At 38.6% G+C, this 17473-nt stretch overlaps 1 protein-coding gene across 1 annotated transcript in view; it reads right to left on the bottom strand.

Moving 5' to 3' along the window:
• The window catches only part of LOC135776751 (solute carrier family 22 member 4-like), a 71615-nt gene that overhangs the window by 34086 nt on the left and 20056 nt on the right, over positions 1-17473 (bottom strand). The window contains exon 2 of the mRNA XM_065287652.2: positions 7526-7629. Within this exon, the coding sequence (XP_065143724.1) occupies positions 7526-7629 (104 nt within the window). The remainder of the gene's footprint in view (positions 1-7525; positions 7630-17473) is intronic.

The raw sequence follows: 17473 nt of genomic DNA, 5'->3' as shown, positions 1-17473 counted from the left end.
AGCAACTAAAATGGGTATCACGGCGATGCAACTCGGTGTGCACGACGAGATGGATATAACAAGCAAACGTAATGGGTATCGTCGTTGAAAAAGTTCAACTTATGTACAAATGGTAAGAGATAGTCTTACTGTATGACTTAATGTGATATAAATGAAATGTTGTAAACATAGTAGGTGTTGATGTACGTTCGCAAACTCAGACTTGTAGTGTGTGTCGTAGCGAAATAACTAGCAGTTCGGTCAAGCTGCAAATACGTCATTTCAACATACGTCTCACACCCCGTTGCTCTGATTGGTCGTAGGTCTATCCAATTGAGTGCAGAGGCATTTTTCGGTTGAGACACGCCTCATAATTATAGCTCAATGGAGCGGTATCAGACTCAAATTCTGACTAGAATTGAGTATGACAACGTCAGGCTAGCTGAAATATATTTCTAATCAAAATTGAGAAATGGCTCATTATAATCCCAACAGCTTTTTTCAGTGCAAAACTAAACGAAACTGTCAAAAAGTATTCTAATATTCATATTCTAATATTGGTAAAGCCCATTGAGTCAATTTTTGCAAAGACATAACAGTTGTTGCCTTGTCATATGAGCTTCATCTGTACCTTAAATGGATCAATTAGGTCTCAGGTGTGTATAAAAAGAACCTCAGTACACTAGACCTTCACATCAACTGCAACTAGACCTCTGCAAACATGCCTAAGATTCACCTTGAGACTAAAGTTTTGATTATCAAGAGGCTGAAGACCAGATCCACTGCCGATGTGGCAGACACCTTCAATGTGTCTCAGTGTCAAGTACAGAGGATTAAAAAAGATTTGAAGAGACTGGAGACATTTTTGACAAGCCCAGGTCAGGCAGACCCCGCAAGACAACTGCTCGAGAGGACTGCTTGTTGACTCGAAAATCCAAGGCCAGCCCATTTTCCACTGCAGCAGAGCTCCACGAGACCTGGTCATCTGAAGTCCCTGTGTCAACCAAAAGGATTCTGTCTTGAAATGGCCTCCATGGTTAAATTAGTGCCCATAAGCCAGCACTAAACAAAAGACAATTGAAAAATCGTGTGCCATTTGGATGGACGCTGAAAAAGTGGCAGAGGGTGGATTTTTCAGATGAATCTTCTGTTAAAAGTACACCACAGTCACCGCAAATATTGCAAGAGACCTACTGGAGCCCGCATGGATCCGAGATTTACCCAGAAAACAGTGAAGTTTGGTGGCAGAAAAATCATGGTCTGGGGTTACAGTGAGGAAAGTAAGTACATCCCCAAATCAGAAAAGTTGGGACACTGTAGAAATTGTGAGTAAAAGAGGAATGGAATAATTTACTTATCTCATAAACATATATTTTATTTACAATAGAATATAAATAACATATCAAATGTTGAAAGTTAGACATTTTGAAATGACATGCCAAATATTGGCTCATTTTGGATTTCACGAGAGCTACACATTCCAAAAAAAGTTGGGACAGGTAGCAATAAGAGGCAGGAAAATTTAAATATACATATAAGGAACAGTTTAAGGACTAATTTGCAACTTATTTGGTCAATTGGCAACATGATTGGGTATAAAAAAGCCTGTTAGAGTGGCAATGTCTGTCAGAAGTCAAGATGGGCAGAGAATCACCAATCCCCCCAATGCTGCGGCGAAAAATAGTTTTCTTAGTTTCCCAGAGAAAAATTGCAAAGAGTTTGAAGTTATCATCATCTACAGTGCATAATATCATCCAAAGATTCAGAGAATCTGGAACAATTTCTGTGTGTAAGGGTCAAGGCTGGAAATCCATACTGGATGCCCCGTGATCTTCGGGCCCTTAGACAGCAATGCATCACATACAGGAATGCTACTGTAATGGAAATCATAACATGGGCTCTGGAATACTTCCAGAAAACATTGTCAGTGAACACAATCCACCATGCCATTCGCCATTGGTGGCAAAAACTCTATAGGTCAAAAAAGAAGCCATATCTAACATGACCCAGAAGCGCAGGCGTTTTCCCTGGGCCACGGTTAATTTAAAATGGACTTTGGCAAAGTGGAAAACTGTTCTGTGGTAAGACAAATCAAAATTTGAAGTTCTTTTTGGAAAACTGGGATGCCATTTCATCCGGACTAAAGAGGACAAGGCCATCCCAAGTTGTCATTAGCCCTCATTTCAGAAACCTGCATCTCTGATGGTTTGGGGTTGCATGAGTGCGTGTGGCATGGGCAGCTTACACATCTGGCACCATCAATGCTGAAAGGTTTATCCAAGTTTTAGAGCAACATATGCTCCCATTTAGACGTCATCTCTTTTTAGGGAAGACCTTGCATTTTCCAACATGACAATGCCAGACCACATACTGCATCAATTACAACGTCAAGACTGCGTAGAAAAAGGATCTGAGTACTGAAATGGTCAGCCTGCAGTCCAGATCTGTCACCCACAGAAAACATTTGGCGTATCATAAAGAGGAAGATACGACAAAGAAGATCTAAGACAGTTGAGCAAATAGAAGCCTGTTTTAGACAAGAATGGGACAACATTCCTATTCCTAAACATTGATCCTCCTCCAGCTGTTCCTTATATGTACATTTAAGTTTTCCGTCCTCTTATTGCTACCTGTCCCAACTTTTTTTGGAATGTGTAGCTCTCATGAAATCCAAAATGAGCCAATATTTGGCATGACATTTCAAAATGTCTAACTTTCTACATTTGATACGTTATCTATATTCTATTGTGAATAAAATATACGTTTATGAGATTAGTAAATTATTACATTCCTTTTTTACTCACAATTTCTACAGTGCTCTCGTCACCTGTCGCATCTTGCCCGTTGTCTCCTTTTATGCTTGTATTACAGCCTGCTTAGAAGACATCTCGGCTTGGATGAAGAAACACCACCTCTTGAACCTCGCTAAGATGGAGTTGCTTGTTTTTACCTACAGTATCCATTTAAACATTTCTCATTTCAAAATGGCAAGAAACCGTGGTGTAGTCTTTGATGACTAACTGTCCCTCTCTATTAACACTGCAAAGACAGCATGATCATGACATTTTGCATTATACAATATCAGGAAGATACAAACTTATCTTACAAAGCATGCTGCACATGTGCGTGAAAAGGCCTCATTTAATGCCGCTCTTCATCTCTATCCACTAGCTACCGACTGAAGCGCATATCAGGGACAAGTTGCTACTACTTACTTACAGAACTTTCACTGGGACAGCACCGGTACACTTTCACACCTTCATACATTCCAACACCCCATCCAGAACCTTACGTTCAGCAAATGAGGAGCGCCTTGTGTTACCTTAACAAAGGGGCACTTAATCACGTTCCTATTCATTTTCCTTAACGTCTCTCTGCTGGTGGAATGACCTTCTTATTGCAATCCGGTTTGCCACATCTCTTGCAACATTCAAAAAACAATTCTATAAAAAAACATCTCTTCCAAAAATACTTGAAATAGATATTGACCGCATATTACTCTCTTCTCCTTTTTATTAGATACATGAGGTCATAACTCTAAAACAAGACTAATAAAACACCAAATCAGGCTATTACTTTTCCAAACAGAGAGTTAAGAATAAAATATAATTATTGCGTAATGTTATCACTTGCTCTGGCCTTCTCCTGGGGTTTCTGAGGAGGAGGAGGGCGGCGAGTAAGGGAGTAGTATGAAGCCTAAACCGGCATCAGGAAGATGGCTGACGTAGTCTTAACCCCTTCTCCTCTTCCTCCTTAACTTTGCTGTTTTTTTCTGACGCGCTGTCAAGGCGGCGGACTAACTGGGTGACTGTCAGAAAGGCATAGTCATATTTGTCACCCACGACACGCTCCTGTGATAATTTCTAACAGATTCTCCGCCCTCAGCAGCACACCAGCTGAGACGCCTGTTACAAGAGCCCTGGTTACAGGTGATTCTATTCTCAGGAACATGGAAATAGAGCCACCATAGTCGAATGTATACTTAGAGCCAGAGCATCTGACATTAGATCCAAACTAGAGATGCGCGGTTGGCGGTTACAGCCGCGGACTCCGCGGATAAACCGCGGATCGGGCGGATGACGTGACGAAAAATAATATTTTAATTAGATTCGGGCGGGTGGCGGATCGACTGCTTGTTAGCTGTGTCCTTCTAAGCATGCAACCTTAAAAGGTGAGCACTCTGTCTTTCAGGGTGGCAGCCTCAGAAGTTCTCAAAGAGAACTGAAATGAGACGGTCTAGCCTTCTGAGGACCCATAATTTGCGTCACCTGTTGCACGCGCCCCCAGTAGCCCCCACCGCGCCTGTCAGCAGAAAACAGCGGAGACATTTCTGACTTTTTAAAACAAATATGTAATCAAAAATATTAATTTATTTTAGAGAATATGACACATTGATGTAGATTAAACTATTCAACAGTATATCAAATAATCAACCTTATGTTGCAAATATACGCAACATAAACAGAATAATATTAACACAAAACATAACTTATAAAAATAAAAAAGTGACAAGAAAAAGTTTTCTAATACACTTTTATTTAATAAAGGTTTTAATTGTTTAGGATAGCCTCGGCATGTTAAGAATCCATTCATTCTATCATTAACAGCGCAGAGAAATGAGGACGCATTTTGACATAGCTCTTATCAACGCCTCAAAAAAGGAGAATTAAAAACAAAGGAAATAGAAGGTCAGAAAAGGTTTGCCTGGAATAAGTTTTACAAAGTGGTAAATCAGGATGACACCAGTGCAGACTATGTAATTTGTGCGTTTAATTTAGGCATTACTTATTTATTTTTGTCCCGTGTGCGCCGATCGGAGACTGAGTTCACTGCTGATATTCTAGAGCTTTCTAGTCTCGCGGCTGTCATCAGCAGCGTCTTGCATCGCCCAGTCAGTGGATGGCGGGCGGGTGCGGTTTTGAAAACTTGTCAGAAACGTTGGTGCGGATGGATGGCGGACGGATGATGAGTTTTGTGATGCGGTTGCGGATGAAATAATAGCCCATCCGCGCATCTCTAATCCAAACTTAAAGTGCTGGCTAATGCTAAGCATACGTACTCTAAGATTGTTATTCAAGTCGGCACGAATGACACCAGACTCACCCAGTCGAGCATCACCAAAGATAATATTAAAGAGGTGTGTGAAATTGCAAAAACAATGTCAGACAATGAAATATGCTCTGGTCCCCTCCCCACCTACCTGGGGGATGAGATAGATTACTGTTACTTCACAGCTGGATGTCAAAGTGGGGCCCACAGCATAACATAGGGTTTATAGACAATAGGAAGCATTTCTGGAGGAGACCTGACCTGCTGGAGAGACGGCCTTCATCCATCCCAGAAAGGAAGTACTGTACTCTCTAGACATCTGACCAATAGTCTTACTTGTGATAATGTCTGACTATCCAGGGCCCAGGTCAGGAAACAGACAGATCGGCTTAACCCTCTGGGGTCTTGGCTGATTTTTCATTGTTGAGCAGTTTTGACCAGCACTGACCTTTGTGCTTTTTTCAGTTGCTTTAAAACATAATAATGTTAAAAGTCTCATAACACTGTGTTCATCACAAACTGGGCTACAATATCATATGAGCATCATGTATGTACATGTATTTTTGAGAGAAAAATGTTTATGTGTGTTTTTTGAAAAAGCATTTTTTCACAAGACTTTTCAAAACAGGATCTAAATGATTGACTAAACCAACACAAACATATTGAGTCATATGCACTAATAAATTAAAGTTTACATACTCATATGTATGAGTTTTAAAACTTAATAAACTTAATGGTTAAAGGCAGTCGGTTTCCTCAAACAGTTGAGTTGACTTATCGGGTTTTACAGTGTAGCGTTTAGGCTGAAGTACCACTTCCAATCATGGAAAAGCTAAACATTATTATTCATGACTTTTTCAAATAAGGTAATAGACCATTTCATTCTAAGGGCAAATTCTAGGGTTGTAAATAAACATGTAAATCTATCTCTAGGTCATTTCACTTAATAAAGCCACATTGCTTCTATGTGGATCTCAGAGAACAGTTTAATATTATTTCAATGCATTCTAACTGAGGCCTGTATAGAGTCTGACGGTACTTTTACACTGTGTGTAAGCCTTAACGCTTCCCATTCACTTTCCATGGGTGGCGTCATGCGTGGCCGAACCGAATTGTGGATCTGTCAGCGCGCGTGCCGTAGCTCGCGGCAAAAGTTGAACATTTTACAACTTTTCAAGCGGCAAAGCGTGCGTCAGCCAATCAGATCACCTTATGCAAATAACCTAGGCAGAGTCAGCCAATTACATCTATGGAAGACTGTGATTGGCTGTTGGCCACGCTTCAGACAAGCCTTCAGTCAAGCATTAACGCTGCCGTTTTGCTGGGTCATTCACTCCTGGAAATATTGGCATCTGTCTTGAATATTTTTGACATGTGAATAATCTTCCTCACTTGAAATTGATGGACTTCAGATTGTTTATAAACGCTCTTTTAACCCTTCTCAAATTGATGGGTGGTAAAAGTTGCTTCTTTAAGATCATTGCTGATGTCTTTTCTCAACGATCAACGATCCAAACCTAGTGTATTTAAAACTTTAGTTTATTAAAACTAAAATCGGTGGCTTATTAAAATGATTAATAATGTTTCTTTTCATAGGGACATTCAAGAGGGATTCATTTATGTCACTTTTTCCACGTGACCATGCTGGAACTCACCCTGTTAAGTGGTAAAACATTCAACAAAATGGCTGGTTTTCATATCAGCTGCTGCGAAGAACGCCAGTAAAGCTGAATATTATCAACTTAAATTGAATTTAGTTGGCCTTAACAGTGACCCTAACAACTTGCCAAACAACCAGTAGTCTGTGGACATTGGCATATGGCCAGACATCGCTTTTCCTGACATATATGTTTGTCTTGCCTAACACTATTAAACCACCCCAGTAGAACACAAGACTCATCATAATGGATATTTTTTAATGAAGGCTCACTGACAAAACTTTGCACCATTTTTAAAGTTGTCTTAAACTCTTAATTTGTATGGACAGTTGCCCCGTCTGCCATTTTACAAGTCTGAAATGCCAAAACGCCAATTAATTTATTATTTAAAAATATATATTTAAAATATAAATGAGCAGTTTCCCAGACAGGGTTTAAAGTAATCCAGGACTAGGCCTTAGTTATGTTTAAGTAGTTTTTATATAATAATGGTATTCATCTTGAGACAAAACAATGGCATTTGATATATTTTAAGATACATTAGTGCAAGATGTTTTTAAATTAAGGCAGCTCAATTTAGTCTGGGACTAGGATAAGCCTTGTCATAGAAACTACCCCATAGTGTTTATAGAATAAAGTGACCTTTTTGATAAATGTATTAAGTAAATTTTAAAGTATCTAATGTCCCTGGACACAAAAATGTGCATGTCATGTTATTGACCCGTATACATATCCTGTTTTTAATAATGTCTAACTAGGCTTTATTATTTTAAACATGTCAAATGGGATCTTTAGACTTCTAAATAAATCATTAATCAAAAGGTTATGTGTTTTCTAACCTGTCAGACAACTGTCCAGAGATCACAGAACCCACCAAAACTCCAAAGAAAAAGATTGATGTGGTCAGTGGAGGTTTCCAGTCATCTGAACACACCAAATCCCACTGTCATTTCACAAACAACAAAAACATGCATAAATAACACACACATTTTTAAATCACCAAATCTATTGAAAAATGAATTACTTCAAATCATTCCAGTACAAACCTGTAATAAAACATGTCCTATCCACAATCAAACACTACACTTAAAAGACATATACGGAACGTTTATTTATACACCTAAGATGATCTCCTGCATATTTCTGAGAAGTTTTTATGTGTTTTTGTTACAATACCGCACAAAGAGTGTTTTGTCAGTACAAATTTTTTATTTATTCATTTATTTATTTAACATTTTTGACTTGGGTGTGTAAGTCATTGACTTTTTTGAAACATGTCAGCAACATCTAGTAACTGTTTGCTAGGCTGGAAAACATTTTCCAACAGCAGGCTTTGATGTTAGACAGTGTTACAAAAAAGCCATCAAGTGCCAGATTTACTAAATGGGGCAAAGCACTGATGGGAGTATCTGTGGGTTATTTACTAAAAAAGCACAGATGAAATAACAGGCGCAAAAGCTGATTACATAATAACCAACGCTAATGTTACTAAGAGCAGCACAAATTAGTTCAGAGTAGCAAATAAGCAGAGCTGATGTGGTGTGGTTAAATTCAGCACCACAGACATCACAGCAGAAAATTTGGGGTGTGTAATCTTAGCTAACAAACCCATAGTACACTGAAACTAACTGGAGGACAAAAAAATGTAAGGTTCCGTTCTTTCTGTGTTTTTGAAGCTTTGATTGTGTTAACAGTGCTCAATATAACATGTGTTCATGTTTCAAGTTTTAAAAAACACGGTATTTTTTTACACAATTTACTTATCTGTATACTGCTGTTTGTACTGTCCTCAAAACAGGCTGATGTCTTCCTTGTTCTATGAAGTCCCTTCTTCAGAAAAACTTAATGAGTTCTGATTGTGTAGTTTATTTAGTGTGTTGTGATTCGACAGCAGCTTAGCTTATGCCTGGCTCACACTATAGAATAATCGGGCCGAATTTACCCCGATTTTTCCCTCCCGAGAATCTGAGGGAAAATCGGTCGATGGACCTCGATCGGCTCTGAAGTTCGGCGCAGATTATCCTGTAATGTAAGACGTTTAAAAATCTAAATTTACACCTTCTGATATGCTCTCAAGCAAATCGGGGGCACCCCGATCTTATCAAACATGTTTGATATTTAGGATTTTAAATCCGGATAATTACGTCATTACTTTCACAATAATCATTGAGAGACGATGATGATTGACAGCTTTTGAGACCGCGAGCTGCTGTACGGGTAGACAGCGCAGCCGGAGAAACAGTTTGTGGAAGTCAAGTGTTTCATTCTACTTTCAATCCACCACAATTGCAGCTCGTTGGGGCAGACAGACGATTTAAAATATCGAAATGAATTCCTTGCTTGATTCAAGTTGTCACTCTTTTATAAACATTATCTAAAATATCTTAAAAACAACAGAACATGATGATGGTCAGTCACATCACGCACCTGCAGCTATTCTGTGTATAAAGGAAATTTAATAGCATATTGACAAAACGAATTTAAAACGATATGAGGATTTTCAGATCTTTTTTTGTGACGCGCTCCAATAATGCACAGAAACTGATGGAGCAGCCATGCGCATCATGTTTTAAATATTACTTTACATAAGCACAAAGTTTTATCTGTTTGACCATATAACCATAAAAGTAATTTAATGTCATCAAGCGTGCATTGCTGTTCAGTGTTCACCGGCATGTAGGCTATGTATGTACTAACAAACATTACGTTATCACGACATTAGTTGTTCAAAATATAAATCCGCTTGAACCTCACCCAAGTGCAGCGCTGATTGCTGAAACACCGCTCACTTGAGAATCCGATGCTCCTCTAATTATCCACTACGCGTCTTAAGTAAATCCCAACAGTCGTTATTTAACGCCAAAATGATTTTTTGCGCTGGCGCTAAGTGTACAATTATAATGAAATAAATAGCAAATACTTTAATCGAAATGATAACTGTAAATACAATATCAATATACACTCACCGGCCACTTTATTAGGTACACCTTACTACTACCGGGTTGGACCCCCTTTTGCCTTCAGAACTGCCTTAATCCTTCGTGGCATTGATTCAACAAGGTACTGGAAACATTCCTCAGAGATTTTGGTCCATATTCACATGATAGCATCTAGGGTTGTGCGGATAGACGATAGTATTGTGTATCGACGATCGTCAGACATATCGCCAATGAAAGGCTTTCATGGTGATAGTCATGAAGATAGTTGGCGAATGGTTGTTATTATTATCATCATCATCATAGTTTTGCATGCTTTTCCTCGCATGAGAGTTTGTGGGCTTCACTTTACGTGGAGAGCTTGTAGAGAGAGAATTCGTTCTTGCACGCACTTGCACTTAATGCGCGCGTCTCGAACTCATTCTAGCACCTAAATCTAGCGCGTCATGATCAGCTGCGCTTCTCTTTGTCTCACGCGCACGCGCTCTTACATCTGTCCGAAGTCTAAACATAAAGTAGTAATCCTTGTGTATTTGTGCAGTTTAATGCGTTTCATGCGAGCTGAGGCAAACTATTCATTTTGTTTAAAATATAACCCGCTGCATGTTGGCGCCACTCTCGCGTACGTGCAGAGAGCTGCGCTCTGTCTGAAGTCAGATAGTAACCCTGTTTATGATATGCATTTCAATGAGTTGAAGCAATACATTCCTCGTGTTGCTCTTGTTCTTTTTTCCACCAATCAAGAGACTTGTCATAATGAGTAAGAAATGAACAAATAAATAAATGAGTAAACTACTGCCCCGCCCCCCGATACTATCGTGTATCGCCGATCCCACAGGCTGACGATAGGACGATCTCAAAATGGGGCATATCGCCCAACACTGATAGCATCACGCAGTAGCTGTAGATATGTAGGCTGCACATCCATGAAGCGAATCTCTGGTTCCACCACATCCCAAAGGTGCTCTTTTGGGTTGAGATCTGGTGACTGTGGAGGCCATTTGAGTACAGTAAACTCATTGCCATGTTCAGGAAACCAGTCTGAGATGATTTATCCTGCTGAAAGTAGCCATCAGAAGATGGGTACATTGTCATCATAAAGGGATGGACATGGTCAGAAACAATGCTCAATTACATTTCCAAAACAGCAATCTAAAATTTAGGAAAGTGAAGGATGCAGTTCTTAAGGATCTGTAAGGAATTTCAGTGATTCTTCGAAAAAGTTAGTTAAATTACAAAATCTGAAGGTATATCATTATAGACCAAGGTCTTGGCTGTTCAGCAATTTACTGGTGCAACCTCCCCTGTTCGTTTTTTTTTTTTTTTTTTTTTTCATAAAATAGGCGTTTTTCCAGTTATTCCTCATACAACATTTACTTAAAGCCTAAATAGAAAAAGTAATGTTTTTTATTTAATAAACCTATTTTTGTATTAATAGAGACTATTAATTTAATAACTCAACAGCACTGAAGAAACCTATTGTAAGCATATTCATTTAAAACAATTAAAACTCCGTCTGACGGTGGTGACATTGGCCTCATTATTCCAAAATGTATACCACTCAAGTCAATGGCTTCTTGCTTAAACTTTATGTAAATATTTGGTCCATAAAATAACAATCCTGAGCACTGTGATGAACAAATATCAAACCATAACTTCCTAAAATACATAAAACCTGACAGAAAAGACAAAAAACCTGACGGTGGTGACATCTGACGGTGGTGACAAAAACCTAATATAGATTTAAAAAAAAATGAAATTGTTCACATTAGCCATCTTGTTTCCCCTCTGTTGCTAGACCTCTTCTTAAAAATGATACATTTATTTCATAATCTAATCTAATATTTTTACAAAGATGACGGTGTTGACATGTTATGATTGTCACAGTATCAGTGTCCAAAAATATGAAGAAGTTTAAGAGAAAATATCAAACATACAGGAGCTTGAGTGATCTTGAAGCATGCAGTAGAGCTGAAGGTTTGAAAATGGGGTCCTCAGGAATGCAGTTGACCCTGTAGTTGTCTGATTTTATTGCTTTTTATAAATATCTGACGGTGCTGACGAATATGTGGGACACATTTTGAGCAATCACAAAATAATAGTAAATATTGTTCAAAACTCACTGTTTGTAGTTTTTGATACATATTACAATGTACCCTTTCATGTGGTAAATATATTATTCAATTCAATTATTACTTTTGGCTTTTTTAATCAAGTTGAAATGATTATCTCTTAAAAGAGGACAGCTGATTTTGTAGGCAATGGGCCAGCATATAATCATTAAATTAATAAAAAAATAAAAATAAACCTATAAAAGAACCTTACATATGTGCAAAGGACCCCCTGATTATAACATTGATTCTTTTTCTTCATGAAAATGTTATTAATTTCCAACAGAATTAGCACTTTTCTTAGTGGGACATGTTTTTGCCAAAGTTTCAAAAATCAGTGGTTTTTTTTTTGCAGCCACTACAGACATGTGGTCCAGTACTAATATGACCCTAGTAGGATTGTTTACTATTTAAGACCTGTTCTGGAATAGTCAGTTCATTTTGATTGCATTTTTATTTCCAGTTATTTTTCAGACACTTTATTGTTTTTATTTCTTATAAAGAATTTTCAGTTTTTGAAAGATATATTCATTAAATAATTACTTTTAAATATGTTATGTGTATTAATATTTACTGCCAAGTAAACCTTGCAAAAGATTTCATTTAAATAATCACATCAATGAATTATTTCATGAAAAAAACAAAAAAATGAGAATTAAATGTCAAAGCCCTAAAACAGGCAATTAATCGTCATAATCATCACAATTTACTAGACAATTAACCATCAGCCAAATGTCATAATCATGACAGCCCTATTCTGACGGTCGGTTTGAACTGCAGCAGATCGTCTTGACCATGTCTACATGCATAAAAGGGTTGAGTTTCTGCCATGTGATTGGCTGATTAGAAATTTGCGTTAACGTGCAGTTGGAATGGTGTACCTAATAAAGTGGCCAGTGAGTGTACATGTGCAGTCATTTATTATCTAGCTATCAATCTATAATAAAAGGATGATTGTATAAAGGATCATGGATAGCGTGCCCACCACCCATGTAGTCAGTTTGTGTGGGACAAGGTGGGACATCACATTGAAAGATAACCTAAAACTGTGATATAATGTATAATAATATAGTGGAATAAAAACATTTGAATTCTGCCTTTTAGCTCATAACAATACTTGCAATACTTCCAGAACACACCAGCAAACCGATTTTAAGGACCAAGACTGCAGCATTTTTGTCATATATATTATAGTTCGATCTGACGATCTGACCTGGAAACCTAATTGAGAAGCTGGTCGACATTGGGGTTCCAACCACCACCTGTAACTGGGTTTTGGATTTTCTTATTGACAGACCACAAAAAGTGAGGACGGGAGGTAACATCTTAACTGAGCTCACTAACCAGAATAACACTTTAATGATTAAATATGCTGATGACACAACTGTCTCGGGCCTGATTAAAGGTGGGGATGAAACTGGTTACAAGGAGCTGGTTGATAAAATTCTGGCTTAACAATAACCTCATTCTTAATTTAGATAAAACAAAATAATTAATCATGGATTTTAGAAAGAAGAAACAGCCATTGATCTTTAAGGGGACTGAGGTGGAAAAAGCTGAGAGTCACAAGTTCCTATGCCTGCATGTGTCATCTAATTTGAGTTGGACCATAAACACTTCTGTCACAGTAAATAAAGGCCATCGGCGGCTTTGTTTTATCAGGCTGCTAAGGAAGCAGGACTAAGACACAAGCCACTCATCCAGGCCTATAGAGGACTTGTGGAAAGCATCCTAACAAATGGCATCATCACTGTCTGCTTTGGAAGCACTTCCCAGGCAGAGAGAAGAGCTCTCCAAAGATTCGTAAAGACTGCGGAGAAGATCATTGGATCAGATCTTCAATCTATTGACACTCTGTATACACAACGCTGCAGAAAGAGAGCTAAGAACTTTCTCAGGGACACACACCATCCTGCACATTTAATGTTAAGGCCTAACATTCAATATATAACTTGAGATTTGGCAGACCAGACATTATTATTTGCACAGGGTGCGGTTTTATAATAGTTTTTTACCAGCAACGGTTAAGACTGTTGGCGAAGGACATGGCAGAGGGAACAAACATATCTGCTTTTATATAGAGATGTTAGAGGTAGGTAGTCTGTGCTTAGCTTAAGTGTTGGTCTCTTAAAGAGAATGCTTTAGCACAGTGAGTTTTAAACACTTATACTACGTATTATCTCGTGACAGTATAAGAAGAAGTTTTAATTAAATGAAATTAAATGTGTAATTAATAACTTTTATTTATTTTTCCAACTTAAAATGATAATCATTCGTGCGTGGCACTGCATGAAAAGAGCTGTATACGGACAAATACGGGATGGGAAATCCCTGCTAAACTTTAGGTTTGCCAAATTTTTGAGGCAGAGTGCTTGGAAAGGTAATACACCAAAGTAAACTCGTGAAACATCCAGAAACCTTACGTTTGTGGATGTATGTAGGAACTGGTGGAAGTTTCCAGGAATCCTTACAGCTGGTTGTGAGGAGCGGTGGGTGTAAAGGGCGATTTATACTCGTGCGTAGGTCCTACGGCGTAGCAGCGACGGCGTAGGTTCCGCGTCGGTTTTCATTTATACTTGTGCGTCGCCGTCCGCATCGACGTGCAAAGACACGCGAAACCGCTGGTTGGCAGTAATCACGCGTGTAACCACAGTAGCAGCAGAAGTCGTCACAGAAGAAGAAGCTAAGCAAGTTAACCCACAAACGAAGAAAAAATAGCAACTTGTTGTGTATAATTTGAAAAGACCAGCAATGATGTAAGTAAATAAACAGCGACTTATGTTGCAGTTTTAGTTAAATCACTCCTCGACTTGGCTCATCTTTGTTTTCACCGTCTCAACCGGAAATACCTATGACGCAGTTTTTTTTACCTGACGGGAGGGGTTCTGGTGGACCAATCACAGAGCTTGCGGTCCGCGTAGGTCCGACGCGCTGTTAGGAATTTTGTGAGGTGCGCGTCAGGCTACGCAGAGCTACGCACAGGCTACGGATAGCCTACGCCGTAGCTACGGCGTAGCACCTACGCACGACTATAAATCGCCCTTAAGGTGTTGAGGGCTTTTTATATGTTAATGACCCACAGGTAGAGGTGTCTTCTATGTTTTCAGAGCTGAGTGGGGTGGGGTGGGGGGTTAACCATGTCTCTTTAAAGCCGAAAGTATACTAGGGACGTCCGCGTATGCGCGCCGTCCGCATGACGTCATTTTCGTCATCAAGAGGGTCCGCGGCCGGCCGCGCGGACCGTCCGCGTGCAGCCCAAAATTTGAGACCGCGCGGACAGTGCGCGTACAGTCCGCGTACAAAAGCGCATGCGCGTGAAAATATTTAGACAGTGCACTCCACTATAAACAATTATACAAAGGAAATAGACAGCATTTGCACACACACTATCGTTTTTCTTCTTTAACTTTTACTTCTTCCAAGAACAGAAAGCTCTGGAGCATGTTTGTTTGATTCCTGTTCTTTGTTGTCTTGTTGTTTGTTCTAAACTGTGTTTGCAATGGTGGATCAGTTACTTTTCTTCACCTATCCTAATGTTTTAATGTACTGTAAATGTCGCCAAATCAGTGCTGCCCTGACAGCCTGTTAGACTAATAATTTGAATAAGAAATCATTTGTATTGCGTATAGTGTCGAACGCGGCCATCCGCGTGTAGCCGCAGGGAGTATACTCGAAAAGCTGCGCGGACGCGTGCGCGCGCGAGCCGGACGCGGACGCGGAAAAAAGTATACCGCGGCCTTAAGACAGCACATACAGTATTGTGGTACATAAAAACTGTGTTTTCTAAATACGCTTATTATTAATATAATTTAATTAGTCTATTTAAGAAACTAAGCATCATTCAAAATAACTAAAATTCAATGGACACAATTACCATTTTAATGTGTGAAAATTATGTCTCTGACTTAAGAGAAATGCAACAAATTATTTATTGTTATTTCAGAATATATATTTCCAACACTTTGAAAACAGGTCTCCAACTGCCCTAGGTCAGAATATTGTGCACGTATCTCTCAATGCTGCATACATCGTTTAAAAGAAGCCGTTCAAATGACATCATGTAACACATTTTTGCTAGCTAGGATGTTGATAAATTAGTCAGTGAAATGTTAAGCTGCTTATTTTTGCCGATGTCTCATGATTTGAAGTTCACTGTTTCTATTGTTATTATAATTCCACCCTAACATTTCATTAAATCTTTAAAAATTGAAACAAAAATATCAATAGACAGGTCCATAATCTAAATGACAGTCTTTCACATGTGAATGCAAAACATGTTGGGTGATACAGACTGACAAACTCGGGTAAACATATCTGCAGATACCTGTCAGCTACTGTACTTCTAGTCCAGAGGTGCCCAAAGTTGTCCCACAATAGACCTTTAATTTGGCCCATCATGCCACGTGAGATAAGGAAAAAGAATAAAAGTCATTGACGCAGATGTTCATATTTTTAAAGCTCCACTGTGTACTTTTTTGAGTTAATTCTTAGCAAAAACCCATGTTTTCTTTCAAAAGTATATGCTCATTTATGTGTAATTACTTCCCACCCACTAATCAAAGTATTCTCATAAGTGTAGAATCTGCTATTTAAAATACATACGGTCGAATCGCTCTCTGGCTGAATCCATGTTGTGCCTCCATCTTTGAAATACATTCGCCGACGAGGGACATTCCTGAAATTCAAGCTCCGCCTTCGCGCTTTTAGACTACACTCACGCTGGCCGCTAGCTGAAGCCTCCGGAGGTTGCATGTGTAGGCGGTATACGTCATCAAGACAGTCTTATTTCAGAATATTAACAATTATAAAGCTGACAATTAGTCTTAGTTAATTGTAAATGTATGTAATATGCTTATGACTTGTGAATGTAATGCTCAGTTAATTTAAATAAACCAGGTTTGATTACGTATGCAGCCCACATATGCGACATGAATCCTTCGGCTGCAACAGCTGCAAACCGTGCACTGTAAAAAGATTCCGTAGAAATTACAGTATTACTGGCAGCTGGATGCCAGTAACTTACTGTAAATTTAAATTTATGTTATTTACTGACAACAGTTTGTTCAAAGTTAAATGAACATTAGACATTAACAAGTCTTTGTCTTACAGAATAAAAATATAAAATAACAGCCTCATGCAAAGCATTCTGGGAACCAAAAATCCACATCAACCTTTTTCTGTGTTTTTCCTTCAGATTTTGTTTCCCAGAATGCTTTGCTTGAGGCTGTTATTTTAGTTTTATTCTGTAAAGATACAGACTTGCTAATGTTTAATTTTCATTTAACTTTGAACAAACTGTTGCAGGTAATTAACATAAATTTAAATCTACAGTAAGTTACTGGCATCCAGCTGCCAGTAATACTGTAAATTCTACGGAATCTTTTTACAGTGTGATGATCCCGCGATCTTTGATTTGAGGCAGATTTGAAAGCCTGTTGAAGTTTTCGAGGACATTAAAACACGTCGCCAAGGAAGCGAAAAGGGGATTTAAAACGACAACGCGAAAGGGAAAAACAACAAGACCAAAGTCAATATTGGAGTAATGTTAGTTTTCCAAGATGAGACTCAAGGGAGACAGAAGTTGCACTTTATATCTTCTCCACAGGTAATTCAGCATATTCGTTTACATCTATACAGTCTATGGTGTAAACTTGAAGTTTTATAGTTCCTTGGCTAACTATAGCATGCTTATGCATAACACTTGTTAGTGTAAACATGCATGTGGTTTAATGTGTTCGAA

Source organism: Paramisgurnus dabryanus, chromosome 18, assembly GCF_030506205.2.
Source record: "Paramisgurnus dabryanus chromosome 18, PD_genome_1.1, whole genome shotgun sequence".
Classification (NCBI taxonomy): domain Eukaryota; kingdom Metazoa; phylum Chordata; class Actinopteri; order Cypriniformes; family Cobitidae; genus Paramisgurnus; species Paramisgurnus dabryanus.
The sequence above is the reverse complement of the archived record's forward strand: the minus strand, read 5'-3'. Positions and strand labels throughout refer to the sequence as shown.